The 14686-nt window shown below is 40.8% G+C and overlaps 1 protein-coding gene across 8 annotated transcripts in view; it reads left to right on the forward strand.

Annotated features, from left to right (window-relative positions):
* EBF1 (EBF transcription factor 1) overlaps positions 1 to 14686 on the forward strand; it is a 280677-nt gene that overhangs the window by 175283 nt on the left and 90708 nt on the right. For 4 of the 8 annotated variants that reach the window (XM_068959326.1, XM_068959330.1, XM_068959327.1 and 1 more), the window contains exons 7-8: positions 589 to 670; positions 8603 to 8744. In XM_068959326.1, coding sequence (XP_068815427.1) covers positions 589 to 670; positions 8603 to 8744 — 224 coding nt within the window. The remainder of the gene's footprint in view (positions 1 to 588; positions 671 to 8602; positions 8745 to 14686) is intronic. The other 4 variants (XM_068959328.1, XM_068959332.1, XM_068959329.1 and 1 more) reach the window with 1 other exon arrangement.

Raw genomic sequence — 14686 nt, forward strand, 5'->3', positions numbered from 1 at the left:
TGTCTTTTCTTAGAGATGTATGTCAGGGTCATATAGCTACTTCAGTGAACTGTGTATGGTCAGGAAATAGACTGCATTTAAAATATTTCATTTTTTCCGTGAAGTCAGGCTTTTAACCAAGACTTCCCCCCTCCTCCTTTCAGGATTTTTGGTCTTTCACTAACCACAATTTGAGCATTAATTTTATGCCCAAATTGGGTTTAATTGTGGAAGGGAGATTTCAGCTGAGTGGAACATTTTCAGTACTTTTGTATTAAATCAAAATTTGCACAGTACAGTGAACTTGTAAAATAAAGCCCTACTTATACCTAAGGGAATTTTCTTGGCTAACATTTTTCTGTGCTCTTTTTGTTGCACTGAAATATGTGTCTCCTACTTCCTTGATGCTATGGATGGCATTACCCATTTTGTTGGATTTGGGGCAGTATGAGCTCTGCTCCCTTTGTGGATAGATAGTCAATGGGATGACTTGTCTGAGCTAGGGTTACTAATGTGAATAAGGCTGTGTTGGACCAAATGCGCAGATGTTACATGGTACTACTGCAAACTGTTTATAAGAGGTTAATGACTGTTTCTCTTTCTCCACAGGTTCTTCTTGAAATTTTTTCTCAAATGCAACCAAAATTGCCTAAAAAATGCAGGAAACCCCCGAGACATGCGTCGATTTCAGGTCAGTCAGTCACATTTCCTCCTTTCAAAATAATCTGCTGTTAGGGACTGAAGTAGTTTGACCCAAACTAACCTGGTAATTCACTGGAAGATGCTAAAAAAAGGTCACAGAATATTGTCTGTGGGCTTCTCGTCATAGCAGAGTTGTCAGGAAGTAGTTGGATTTTCTTGCTCTAGAGAAGAGAACTCACTAAGATAATGCCATCTCCACAGGCTGTGAAAACAGAAAAGGAAAAACCAAAATGACCTTACTGTTGTTTGAGATTAAGGGGCTACCCCGCTCTGCAATACTTAGTTCTGCCTGCGAAAGTCTATGCCTTCATGGAAACATGCCAAACCAAGTGAGCGCAGTGCCTGTTGGAGGGGACAGAGGAGGGTTTAAGGACAATCCGGAAACAAAATGAGGCTTGTGACTCTGCTTACTGCGTGGCACTCTCCACTTCAAGAATTATTTTTATGCAGCGCTGAAGACTTTTAAGTATGCATCAATGTGGTGAAGGTCCATCCCTGTAGTCAGCACTTGGGGAAAAAAACTGCCACTGGCTGTATCTTTCTTGGGATGTTTTGCACTGGTATTTCCCTGCTGTGGTATAAATGCAGCTTCAGGTGGCCACAGACATTTCTTATGCTATATCTAATATGCCTATGACCACTTTGGGGATTTAGAGAAGCAGTTGTCCCTTGGGAAGATGGTCTGCACTGGCCGTGCTGAAAGCAGACTGGCATCGTGGCAATGGTGAGAAATAGTTGCTCCAAGCCCCTCTGTTGGAGACGTGGCCATCTGACTGTGCCAGTGATCTTTTACCTGAGTATGAACTGAATAAAAATAAAGTATAAAGAGCCTAAAGACCTTGCATTTTCAGGGGGAAGGGGTGCGCAGAGCCCAGGGAGGAAACATGTTAGATTCTTTCAATGAGGGTTTGCCTCAAGGACCAGAGGAAGGAGATGTGTCTTTTAGACTGCATTGGTCTCTGGAGGGAAAAGGCTCCAAAAGATGACTGCTGCTTTCTGCAGTAGCTTAGGACCTTCTTTGCTTCTTTTCTGGCATTTTAGCGCTTAAATAAAAGTGCTAAATGCTGTGTAAATGGTGATACTATGTGTATATATAGAGCATGTGTCTTCTGTTGAACTGCTTAATTGCAACAATGCTGGAAGGTAGAGGGAGGTCTTGTTTACCCCTCTGAGCATAGAAGGGCAGAATTGAAGAGATGTGGCCACAGGGATTAAACTAATCAGTGTAAGAGCCAGTGTTAGAAGGGCAGAGCCTTCGGCTTCTCCCCCACGTCCTCCCTCCATCCCCTTTTTCCGGTGATTCAAGCGGGCGTTATCGTTGAAGGAGAAAGCGTTGTCTCAAAAAGGACTCTCACCAGCGCAGGGGTTTAGGCCAAAGCCATCACCCCTGGGGCCTGTCAGAGCTTGCTTCACAATATGTACACTCTGTTGGTTTTGTACTCGCCCAGCACACAGGCTGATTTTCATATGGTAATGCCTTCGCCTGTTCTCTCAGAACGGCAATCAGGGGCCTGTGTAGGCGAGTAGGTAGGACATAAGAAAGGTTGTTGATCTCTTGACTTGTAAAGACGTTCTGTCATACAAACCCAGCTTCACAGCAGTTGAGCTTTCTGTGTGTAAACAGAGACTGCTTAATTACACAGGTCATGTCAATTAGTGTGACCTTAGCATTTTCAAGAAATTAATCACTTTCAGCGGAGCAAACCGCTCGTACTATAATACAGTGTGGTATTGAAGCTTGCAGCATTCTGTTAAATGCCTGGGCTTATTGTTTTACAATAGCTGCTTTTGTTTCTTTCTCTCCCCCCCCCCCTTTTTTTTTTTTTTTACTTGAACTTGTTGCTCTTTTAGCAGGAGACTTAAAACAGCCAGACTCTGCTGCGTTTTGATTTCATTTATTGTTTCTTGGGTGAAAAGGAGCAAGCATAAAAATAGCGTCTTGACGATATGATGCACCTAGATGTCTGAGACACTGCTGTATAGGTACTACGTGTTGTATAGGTACCACGTAAAAGCCTGGCCCCTGTGAAGTCAGTGGGGGGGTTGCTGTCAGCTACCTTGGGGCCTTGAAATATTGCCACTGACTTGAAAGATTAAAATTATATCAAAGGCCTGATTAAAAAGACGAGATAAAGAGATTTCCAAATAGTTTTTAAATAGTAGCATACCCTTTTTTTTGCACAAAATTTGGGGCTTTCCTTTATTCCTTTATCTGTGTTTGAGTGCCAAGGGGCACAGGGACTTGTCCACCTTTTGGTTGGTATCATTCATCAGTCCCCCAAAATTGCTAGGAAATACTAGAATTATGTGTTTTTCATGGAGGAATCAGTGAAAGGCCAGGTACATACGCTAGTCTTACACTATCTAAGGATTGATCTTGCAGAAAATTTCCCTTTGTAATAGTATTTCTGTCTGCAGCTGGGAATGTCTGGTTATAGTGTGATCTAAAAAAGGTTAAGAAAGCACAGGGCTGAGGGAGAGTATATCTTGATTCAGAAGACCTGTGTGTGAATCTTCATTCAGACTCATGTATAAAAATGAGTCAGGAAGTTTTACCCTGAACTTTGCATGCAAATATACTAGTGTTGTAAGCCTAACGTGAAAGCAGCTGCGGGCCTGGGAGGAAGTGCATTTCTCTGCATGTCTGAGATGTCCAGGCATGTGACAACTGGATGCTGCAAAGCAGGGGTGCCAAGTGCCAGCAAAAGTGTGTGCTGGAGCTGTTTGCATGGGGTTGGCCCTAGCTTTCTTAACAGAAAGAGACAATCAGATAGGAAAAACCAAGCAAAGTACTATACAGGGACTCAAGTCAGCCGAGTTCAGTATTCAGCTCTGCTGCAGACTCCCTGCTTGTCCTTGAGAAAGTTATTTAATCTCTGTGTGTTTCATCAGCCCAATGGTACAAAAGTCGTGGTGATACCACCTTGATTCGCCTTTGCCCAGCCTTGCCTTATTATTCCGGAAGCGCTGAGGAGCAGATGCTGTGTCTGTGTTTGTGTTCTTCAACTCAATAAGTCACCAGGCTTGGTGGGATGGGCTGTAGTGCCACAATGAGTGGTAATAATAGCAATTAATAAGTAGATGGTATTGTGGGTGAACTCTGCCCAGATTTTCTTTTTCAGCACTGCAAACTCATTCATATGACCTAAACAGTCTTGTATGTTATTGTAATTAATGAAACCCAGGTGGCCCAGTTATCTTGTTGTTCTTGCTTTAATACAACTGCTTGCAAACTGACACATGTCAGATTTTCATTAAGAGGAAACTTTTGAGGTTGAGTCACTGTATAAAACCCTGAACATTCGCTTATTATGAAAACCTTTAAAGTCACTTAGAAATTGCCATGCTGTTCGATGCTGTTACCACGACCTCTTCCTCAGCCTAGGCTGCTAGTTTGCCTCCATGGGATGCTGCCACTCATGTTTGAATTGAAGCCACTTGTGTCTTATTGCAAATTTGCATAAGAGATAGAGATGATGCTTCATGAATCCCACATAATGGAATATGGACATGCAAGGTTTGATCCCCAGAGAAGGAAAAGGTGGAAGAAAAAAAAAAAGAGAGAGAGGAAAATAGCAATGAGAGCTATGGCCCAATTCAATGAGGTAATTAAGCACCTGGCCTGTCCTTAAGCACGTGAGCAAAATTACTGAACGTATTGTACTTACGTGCTCTAAGTTAGGCACATTTTTAAGTGTCTTGTTAAAGTGAGAGTGATTTATATATATATATATATTTTTAAGTTATCAGAATAGGGAAGTCAAGAAATCGTATGAAGAGGTTACCAAGTGCTGATGAAAACATAAGATTTTATTTAAGCCATGACTTTGCATAGTTTTGAAGAAGTGACAAGAGCAGCAAACACAGGAGTTACAGGATAAACACTAAAGATGCACTTCAAATCTGGAAATAATCTTAATCAGATATTCTCTGCCTTTGTCACTGGATGATGGGGATGTCAAAAAAAAAAAAAAAATCAGAGCCCTCACCATACATCGGAGAAAATTGAAAGCACAAGGAACATGCTATGTCTTAATCAATTGGCAAAGCTTAATGGGCTGTGGTTAAAAATGAGGAGTCAAGTGATGCTTAATTTTGATATATTAGGCGAGGTACCATAACAAATAAACAGGCCGAGTGCTAAACGTGGATAAATAGCTTGATCTTCAGGCTCCTGGTCTCAGATTTTTTTTTTTTTTTCCCCCCAAAGCATTCGCAACTGAACTATTTAATGGCAGGCAGAATAATTCACAGAGCCATGATATGTTAATGCGGTTGATAGTGCCAACTTGATTGAACAAAGTTGTAAACCAATGTGTTTTTTCATACCTCTGTCTCCCCCGGTGTTGATACAGGATTTAGATTCAAAATCTATGAAGGGCTGAAGCTAAAGCTCAAAATCATTTTCCATGTTTGCCTGTCCCAAATTAAAACTGTTTTGTTGACAAAATTTGGAAAGGTTTGAGATTTGGCAGGCCTGGTTGTCCCTGTGCTTACATTAATGTGTCAGCACCTCATTAATCATTTATTAAACTGTGGTGTGCCTTTCCCTCTTGCTATGGTCTGTGTTTTAGGATGCCTCAGTGCCCATTTCACATCTACTTTGGCTCTCCCCTCCCCCTAATTTTATGATTTCTCCACAAATTAGTTTTAGCATGTGCTTTAACTTGAATATATCCCAATCGTTTCAAAATCAAAATGAGGAGAGTGTTGTATTTTTTTAGATTAAAAAATATGAGCATAACTCATAAGTTTGTAAGTGCTCTGAAGCAATCCAAGTATGTAACTGTGGTGCACAATACTCGAGGTATATTCTTTCTCTATTAATAATTAGGGCATTAATATTTCGTTAGTGTGATGTATAGTAAGTATTTTTGGGTTAATGAGATTTTGTGTTTTAAGAATTAGGCGGTAAGTGTGTGCTGCTTCTTACAGGTGCACTATGAATAATCGTTTCTTTTTCAGACAGACACATAAGAGTAACCACTTTTTTTTTTCTACATTTCCTGAGACTGGAAACAGTTTCTCTTGGGGATTCCTTTTATAGTTTCTTCTGCTAACGACACTGAAGAACCACACCGATGTGGTCTCTTTGTAGTAAATCAAACTCTCTGTTCAGGAGGTAGGTAGGAAGACACTGTTAAGTAATTCAAAATATGTTGCATCAACAGTTTCGGAAACTGAGAGGGGGTAAATTAAATGTAGATTTACTCACATCAAACTGATCGCACTAGGATTGTTTTCTCGAGTGGAGCCCTTGCCTAGGAAGGCACGTCTATAGAGGCAGCTACTTACATATGTAAATCTTAAAGTTTTGGAAGCTAAATTACTATTATTAACATTGATCCATTGATCCTATTCCTAGAAACATCCAGTCTGGGTTTCAGCACCTGATTGATCAGCTTCAGGACTGGGGGTGTTATTTGAGGAAAATATTTCAGATTGTGGTCCTTATTATTAGTGATGATAATCTTAATTTTCATATGCACCTGAGTAGGCCTACAGAAGGAGAAAGGGGTCGATATGAATCGTGGAGCTATGACAGACAATGCCAGCAAAGAATTTGGTTCAAAATCCCAGTTGCAAAGAATTTACCATGGTTGTAAGTGCACAAACAAGACTGCAAACTCTGAGCCACTTATTATAAGATCATATTTTATTGAAAATATCATAAACTTTATTCTATCCCTCAGGAATGTAATGGATAAATTACTTTTGAAATCCCTCTTGGAATTTTATATATAGGGCTTGTTTTTTTTCCCCCTAGTTTGATTTCAGAAGAACTTACCTACAGTGTTTGGTGCTTTCTTTTTCCCAAGTTTCCATATGTAGGAGCTCTTGAATCATTTATTCTGTATTTTAATATCTTTGACTTAAAACACAGACAGAAGTCTATTGCCTGGTATGCCAATCTGAGGGACTGTTTCAGGGACTTTCGATGTAAACTTTTTTTTTTTGTATTCCTCTTTTTAAAGACAAAGGCTTCCTGGATAAGCTATGGATAGTTTAGCAGCTTCACTTGCTTTATATTTTTAGGCATTTTATAGGTGGTCAGAAATAGGTAGAACATTTCTTGTTTAATTTTTTTTTAAAATCCTGTTCAAGTGGTGAAATTGAATTGTTGTAAGCGATCCTTTAAGTGTCCCCATTCGACCAACTTTGAGAGGCAGCGGCTTCCTGAGAGAGCTGAAGCAATGTTTGCCAATCCTTGTAAAGCATTTCACCTCTTCAGAGGCTAAAGCCTCTCAAAACCAAGAACAATTAAAGCAAGAGCCTTTCAGAGCGACTGGGGAATTCGGCAAAATAAATCAGAAATCCTCTGCCGTGGCTCTGGAGGCTTGCCTCATTATAAGAGCAGATCTATTAGCCCCCTTGCCATTGTCTTTCATTTCTCAAGTGAGGTGATTCTAATTAAATTAATCTGCATGTCAATCTATCGGTGATCAATCAAAAGGGCTGAGGTCCCCCTTTGCGGCAATGTGCTTGCGGCTGACAGGGGCTGATAATGGAGGAAGAAATAAACTGTCGAGCAAAGTTAATTAGTCAACATAATAGGTGGATTAAACAGGAGCTGCTGATTGCTGTTTCACATGTCGAAGCATGAGGTGGGAGCTGAAACTGCAATTAACAGACAATTATTATATTTGGTTGTAAGAGGTCGCATGAATAAACATATCTCTGTGGGTTTCAGTTTTTAATCCCTTTCCCTGTTTAGTATAAGGAGAAGTGTAGGTCATTTCTTCTTATTGTTTTAGGCGAAGTTCTCTGAGGGAGCGCGCGCTCCTGGCAAACAGGCAGCAGTCTCCCGGCCGAATCTCTGGCTGGGGTAAAACCCTGGGAATGACGCGTTTTGGAGAAGGGTGGTGGGAGGGGGCAGGTGTCGCAAAAGGCAGGGAGCGGGACGGCAGAATTAAAGCGAGGGAGGCTGCGGGGTCGAGTGGTTGGAGCGTGGAGTGGAGACCGAGTGCGACGAGCATGCAGCTCTGCCAGGCGACTTGCCCCCGCGTCCACCCTGTTTCCTTGTGTACCTTCAGCCTGGACGGTTTAGCACAAGGTTGTCCTCGTGGGCTGCATCTGTCGAGCCTCATGGATACGGGTCCCTGAGGCCACCAGCACCGTTGAGCACTTGGATCTCCTGCTCTGGCCACCGCATGCCGCGCTGGCTTTTCCACCGCCGTCCTGGGAGCAGCCACGTTGGATCCCGCAGCCAGGGCAATGCTCAAACTAAGCCCCGCATACTGACATGAAGATAGATTGGGAAGTACAAATAATACTCACGCAGGGTGAATAGGGTTGTGTTCAGCAGATCGAGTCCCCCGTGTCAAACCTACGTGCGTACACAAACATGCACTTAAGTGTACTCCCTGCGATAGAGCTCGGAGCAGGAGAAATCTGGGCGAGTCCAACTACCTGTAGTGCCTGCACCGCAGGGAGAGCGGTGGTGGCGGGTTGGGGGAGGAATACGACTGCTCTCGTTGAAGCTTCACAAAATACACTTTTCTTTTATTCTGAATCGATTCTCATTTGCAAAGTCAACAGCTCTATCTACTTCAGCACAGAAACTGAAGGATAATTTAGGGTGAAACACAGCTGCCCTTGTATATAGGGGAAAAAATACTTAATAAAGATCCTCTTGTTAAAATGATGGTTAACAGTGTGCCGTCTGCTGTGCAGCTACAAACTCTGCAATTTGACTTAAAACTGCATCAAAAGCTTTTGATGCCAAAGACCCACTCATCAATAGCGTCTCTTGTTAGATTTGTACAGCATAAGCACCAGTTATTATGCGAAATAGCTATGCAATTTTCTACAGCTCCCAGCTGTTATTTATTTAACTGAGTTTATTACACTCTATGCTGCTTAAATATATATATATATGTATATCTCCAAATGTTCCTCCATGTTGCTCTTGTGCTTGCAGGTTGTGGTGTCTACAACAGTCAATGTTGATGGCCATGTGTTGGCAGTGTCGGACAATATGTTTGTACACAACAATTCCAAGCACGGGCGGAGAGCTCGAAGACTCGATCCCTCGGAAGGTACGCCTTCTTATCTGGAACATGGTAGGCATATCATTTTCATTGGTTGGCATTGCTACTTTAAATGTGGATTTTTTTGGTTTCTACCTCTGACCTCTGGTTTCAAATTGTCCTGTAACTGTCCATACCTTTGGGACCAGATATTTTAAAGAGACTGGCCTCCAGACTAAAGGTGGGATTTTTAAGTAGGTCAGCACTAAATGTAGTGAAATGACAAACTGGTAGGCAAACATGGGTGCAGAATCTGTGAATCTGTCCTATGTGTCCGTGCAGCACTTTTTTTTTTTTTGGTTGCTTCTATTCAGCATCCAAAGTTGCAGTCTGATTTTTTTTTTTTTTTCAAACTGTCTTGATTTTTTGACTTTGCATCTAAAGGATATTGCATATTTTCTGGAGTGCTCAGCACCCGAAACTGGGATTGTATTTCTACTATCTATAGAGTGCTGAGCTCTCTAGGAGATCCAGCTGTTCCTTTGAATTGCCCTAAATGAAAGCAGAGCCCTCTTGGAAATCCATCTGCTTACTCAAGCCATGGACAAATGTTCTCTTCTGGCTCCAGCTGTGCCAGCTGAGGAAGATACTGTTCCCCACATGGCACAGCTGCTGGCCTCTCCTCCTTGCCGGAGGCTGTTCTCCATGCCATGGATATGCCAGTTAAGATGATTGTCTGATTGCTCCCTAGTCTGCTTCAGTCCAAAGAAGCTCGTTAGATTTAAATAGTTTAAATAATAGCTCTTTGCCAACCTGTATTGTTTGAGATCCTGCAGGACAGTTTAGCTGGCAGTTCTGGAAGGATCGTGAACACCCACAAGGGTGGGATGGGGACAGATAGCTGGAAGCAGTCTAGGGGACAGTAATCTTCTCCGTAAGATCAACTGGACCTGGAAGAGAACGTCTGCTTGTGACTGTAGGTGCCCCAAATGGGAGTTACTGAGTGCAAATATACTTTGAAAAATCTGGATTTGATTAATGTTTTATTTTTGCTCTTTGTCCTCAAAGTTGATGACTACTACTGAAAAACAAAACAAAAATAGAGGGCATTTCACTCCCCTCTCCCTGTTGCAGCTTGGTAGAATTGTTATTTGTCTTCAAAGCTGCTTATAATCCTAAATTCAATAGGTGCTTGCTCCCTCTAAGAGATGTGTGCCCTCAGCTTCCACTGAAGTTGTTGAGTGTAGGAGGCACTCTGCTCCTTTATGCTGGTTTGTTTCACAAATATTTGCTAAGGATGTGATGAATAATTAAATAGATTTTTTTTTTTCCTGAAGAATTTGAAGAAACTAGATAAAGTTTTCTCCAGGAAAGTGAATGCCACTCAGAAAAATGTTAACTAGATATGCTGAAAGAGATTATCAACAGCAAGAGATGGGTGAACATGTGAATTTCTACCGCTCAGTGCATTCCTGTGGAAATAGCATCCCATTCTGTTCCACTTTCAGGCATCAATCCTGCAAGCACTTATGCATATATTTAAGATTATGCACACATATGGTCCTGTTGGGATCAATGAGGCTTCTTGTGTCAGTAAAGTTGAGTGTATTGATAAGTGTTTGCAGGATCAGGGCTGTAGTTCACACTTACTAACCTAAAATTCTTAGCTCAGCAGCGTTTCTCATTATATAAACATAACTTACATCTGTATTTATTTAGCTCTAACTTTTTATGTAGGCTATGAGCCATTTTCAGCCATAATTCATGTTATAGAATTTTTTTCATCCTGCCAACAACCTAATTTAATAAACAAACTGCTGTCATAATTTTTGCTCACTTTTTCTAAGGAATGTATGAACTGTGTCTTTATTAATTAGCAGGAGGCAGAACCTTACAAAAGGAAACTTCACTCTGTTCGACTTTGTAATCTTACCATTAAGTCTAGTCTTAAAAATAAAAAGGCTTTTTTATTTATTTCTTTTTTTGACGTCTGTTGCTACTAAAGTAGATACTATCTTTTATTTCTCCCCCCCCCCCCCCCCCACCCCGCGCAGTCTCCTCAGCGCACGCTTTTGGTCAAAGCTATATTTGCTTTATTTGCTTTCTCATACTTGTAAATGTTCCTGTTCTTGTGCATGGTGTAATAGTAGTATCTCCTTATACCACGTCTAGCATTCCCACTCGAACTGTGTGAAGGGTTCTGTTAGCAAAAAGAAACAAAAAAAGTAATACTATGCATTATATGTGTGAATAATACTTATCCATGCAAATCCTAGATACAGTGCTACCATTAAAAGTCAACATCTGCAAACTATCTCCTTCCCGTTTTGATGGGAAAGGTGATTTTTCTAATCTCCTTTCCCAGGTACCTCTCAAGCAACCTCATAAAGCAACCACTAGTAAATTCTTACTTTTGAATGGCAATTTCTACACTGCAAAATTAGACTGTTCCCAAAGGCTTGGTAGAACTCTTATTTTTAAGCTAAATCCTTCAGTCCATCATCTCTCCAGGAATTCTGTGTATATTTTTGTCCAAGAGATGGCAAAAAAAAAAAAACCCTCCAGTAATTGTGCTAAATGTTGGTATTATATGTCAAAAGCATTTAACTGAATGAAAAAAACGGGAAAAGTTTCAATGGGGCTTAATACTAATGAAGTTTTGGATGGTCACCAAGAACTTTAGACCCTTGGAACAGATGAATTTCTTCCACTGCAATTAATTTTTATCTTTCGTTTGGGTCCCAAAAGCTATTATTTTCCTTCTATGTTTGGAATTTTCACCTTGGATTGTATCCTCAAGTTTAGGTAGAAAAGATAGTTTGTTCATCTTTCTTTTTTTCTACCTGTTCCGTCCTCCTAAGAGGGAAGACAGATTGACCTAAACAATATCTGTAAGTGGCAAAACAGGAAACTAACAGAGTCGTGGCTAGTTTGTCCCTGGTTTATTGCTCTGCTGAGCCACTTCTGATCATAGGTTATGAAATGCTGCCCTAGACAAATGTATTCTTGTGTACTTTGCTAGATATTTAACTCCTTAACACAGATATCTGGTCGCAATAATGATGAATGCCTGACTGTCTTTGCGTGAGGTTTGAATTGGGGAAGGGGGAGAAGGTGTGTAGCAAGGAGGTGTGCTGCTCGCTTAGTTTTATTGATTTTATTTTTCCCTACGAAGCTGTGTTGGGAAATGCTGCTCTTAAACATTGAGTCACAGTTTGTGTGACACCTACAAAAGACTCTGGGTGCCAAAAAGCTGGAAAGAAAGTTTTACCTCCTGAGCCACTCAGGAGGCCAGTGTCTCCACATTCGGGTTTTTACCATCTCATTAGCAGGTAGCCTGGATTATTTTTGGGACATCCAACACATCTCTATTTATATCTTGCTTGTCAGACAGTGAAAGGAAAGTTCCTTTTCGTAGCTCATCTCTCTGAATATAAGTAGAAACCTAGATCATGGTTTCACATCCACACACTGTCCTCCTTGAAACCAGCGGGTTAAGAAGCTCCTATTTCAAATAAATATATCTATCTTTCAAGAGTAATAGCTGGCAGAGGCCAATTATTTCATAGATCTCTGTGTGGTATAAGTAGGGTGAGCCACAGTAATCTGTGGCTTTCAATAATTATCACTTTTTCATTCACAAATAGTTGGATCCTTGCTTGTTTGATATTTATGGTAAACCAGAAGGCTGGTGTGGTAGACCTTTCTAAATTGTACAAATATAGTAGGATGTATAGAGAAGAGCCAATAGGCCCCGACGAGTAGAATATATTTCAGCTTGTAGTTCGTCCTAGGGTGTCAATTTTAAAAGCAAAACCTCTCCAATGCAATTTAAGTGACTAAGCTTATGGAAGGGGGGGAATTCTGACAGGGTTTGCAACAACCCTTTTCAAGTTTACCAGCATGAAGTCCACCACTGCAGATGTCTGCAAAGTTTCTGGTTAAAACTCTCATATTGCTGCAAAGTAAAAATTCTTTTTCTTCCCAAATCTTTGAATGGCTCTACTAGAACGTAAAGCCGATTGCAGCATCAATTTCTCTATTATTTTTCCTCCGTGGCAGGACGCAATGCCCTCGAAAAATGATAGTCCCTGAGACCCTGTCAGTTTGCATGCTCTAACACTTTATTATCTAATGATCTAATATGCAACAAGGCAAAGAGGGGGTGCTTATCACCCTGACAGGATGCCTAAGAGAAGTGACTAAATTACTTTATGTACCATTAGCGCTGGCTGCCACGGTGAACTCACTGTGAGCATTTATGCAAATGTTCCTGAATACATTCAAGTGGCCCTGTCAGGAAAACGACTGACAAGCAGCTTAAATGCTTGGTTTTTTTTAAAGGACCAGTTTTATATCTTTTTCTCTTCCTTCTTCCTCCTCCTCCTCCTCTCTAGGAGAACACTAAAAAATTAGGTTGGCTGGTGATTTGATTCTGTCTCAGCTCAAGAGCAGCAAAAGAAGAAAGGTGCAGGGTGGACATTAGGGCAAATTATGAAATGTGATGTCAGCCATTTGCAGATAGCAGCAAAAAGCCCCATGATTTCTGAAGCAATGCCCTGCCATTGTTTTAATATGAAATATATGTGTAAATATGTGTGTGTGTGTATATATGTGTGTATTTAATATAGGTCATTATATAGTGAAGCCATTACGAGTGGCTACCTTATCCTGGAAATGTTAATGCATGGCTGGAGTATTCAGTTCCTCTGTTATAGTACCTGAGATGGACAGGATTTTGCTTTGGTGTTCCAGTTCATGGGAGTAGTGAGTGATTCGGACCGTTTCCTATCTACGGATACAGAACCTTCTACCATAAAGGAAGAGCAGTAGCTGCTGTGCCTGGGTTGGTTATGTCACGCAGATTATCTGCTTTGGCAGCGGGGCATTTAGAGAGCCTGTCTTTGCCAGTCCTGCACCACTGGCAGTCACAGCTTGCAGACACCACTGGAGGTACACGTGCAGATTTCCTGCTAAAGCTTCGGATTGGAGACCAAAAGGGATTGCTAGGCTGTCTTAGTTGGTTATGTATTTTCTATTTAGATTAATAAAAACGCAAAGTTGTTCCCCCTCCTTACAAACTGTTGAGAGGATAATACTGAAAATTAAGCTTTGAGATTGGCTGCCTCTAAATATTATTCTGTCTAGTCTGATTATAACAGAATTGTTGAGTAAGGCCATTGTATCGCTCGAATTTAGCTGCATGTGTTGGACACAGCAGTTCCTGATTCCTAAAAGATGCTCAGAAATCTGACTTAGTGACCTGATTCTTGTGCTGTAGATGGCCACAACAGTAAAACCTACTTTTTTGCTGGTGTGGAGTGTCATGAAGATGATGTCCCTTCTGGCTTCATTTTACTTATTTCCACCCCAAAATCCCTTGGTGTTACATGTGTCCATGCTTGTTGATTAAATTGTTAATAGAACAATTTAATTGGCTAGAAGAGAGAAATCTTAACAAGTTGAGAAATAACATTAATCTTTGAAACTTGATAGATTTTTTTACCCCTCAGAAGGTGCAGTTCGGAGCTGTTAAACAAAGTTAGGGACTACTACATTCACAAGCTGGCCCCGTTTAAACAAAGAAACTTTAATGTGTGTCTCACTGCGTCTTTGGTGGAAGCACCTGTTATATCTTAGTGCTTCACTTAAAACAGTTTTTGTGATTATGTGAAAAATATGAATGCACAGTTTTCTGTGCCATACTGTTCCATAAGGAAGAATGCAGTGGGCTTGATTTATTATTTAGAAGGGAAATATTGAAAAAAAATATTAGGATTCTACCACTCTACTTGAGGGGATCTTGTATGTTATTCCGAGTTACTTCTGCTTTCTAATTTATTTTCTATGAGGGAAGAATACCTAGGGTTGTTGGACATCTCCATGCATACACAAGGGAAAAAAATGTGACTTTCGGAACATTGCACAACATGGATAGTAATAACAGTAAGTGAGCCTTGATATACTGAAGGATTGCAAAACTTCAAGCTGGAAATCATTTTCTTCACTTTTGCCAAGTTGTCTTTCTCATATCG

This window comes from Struthio camelus, chromosome 13 (genome assembly GCF_040807025.1).
Source record: "Struthio camelus isolate bStrCam1 chromosome 13, bStrCam1.hap1, whole genome shotgun sequence".
NCBI lineage: Eukaryota > Metazoa > Chordata > Aves > Struthioniformes > Struthionidae > Struthio > Struthio camelus.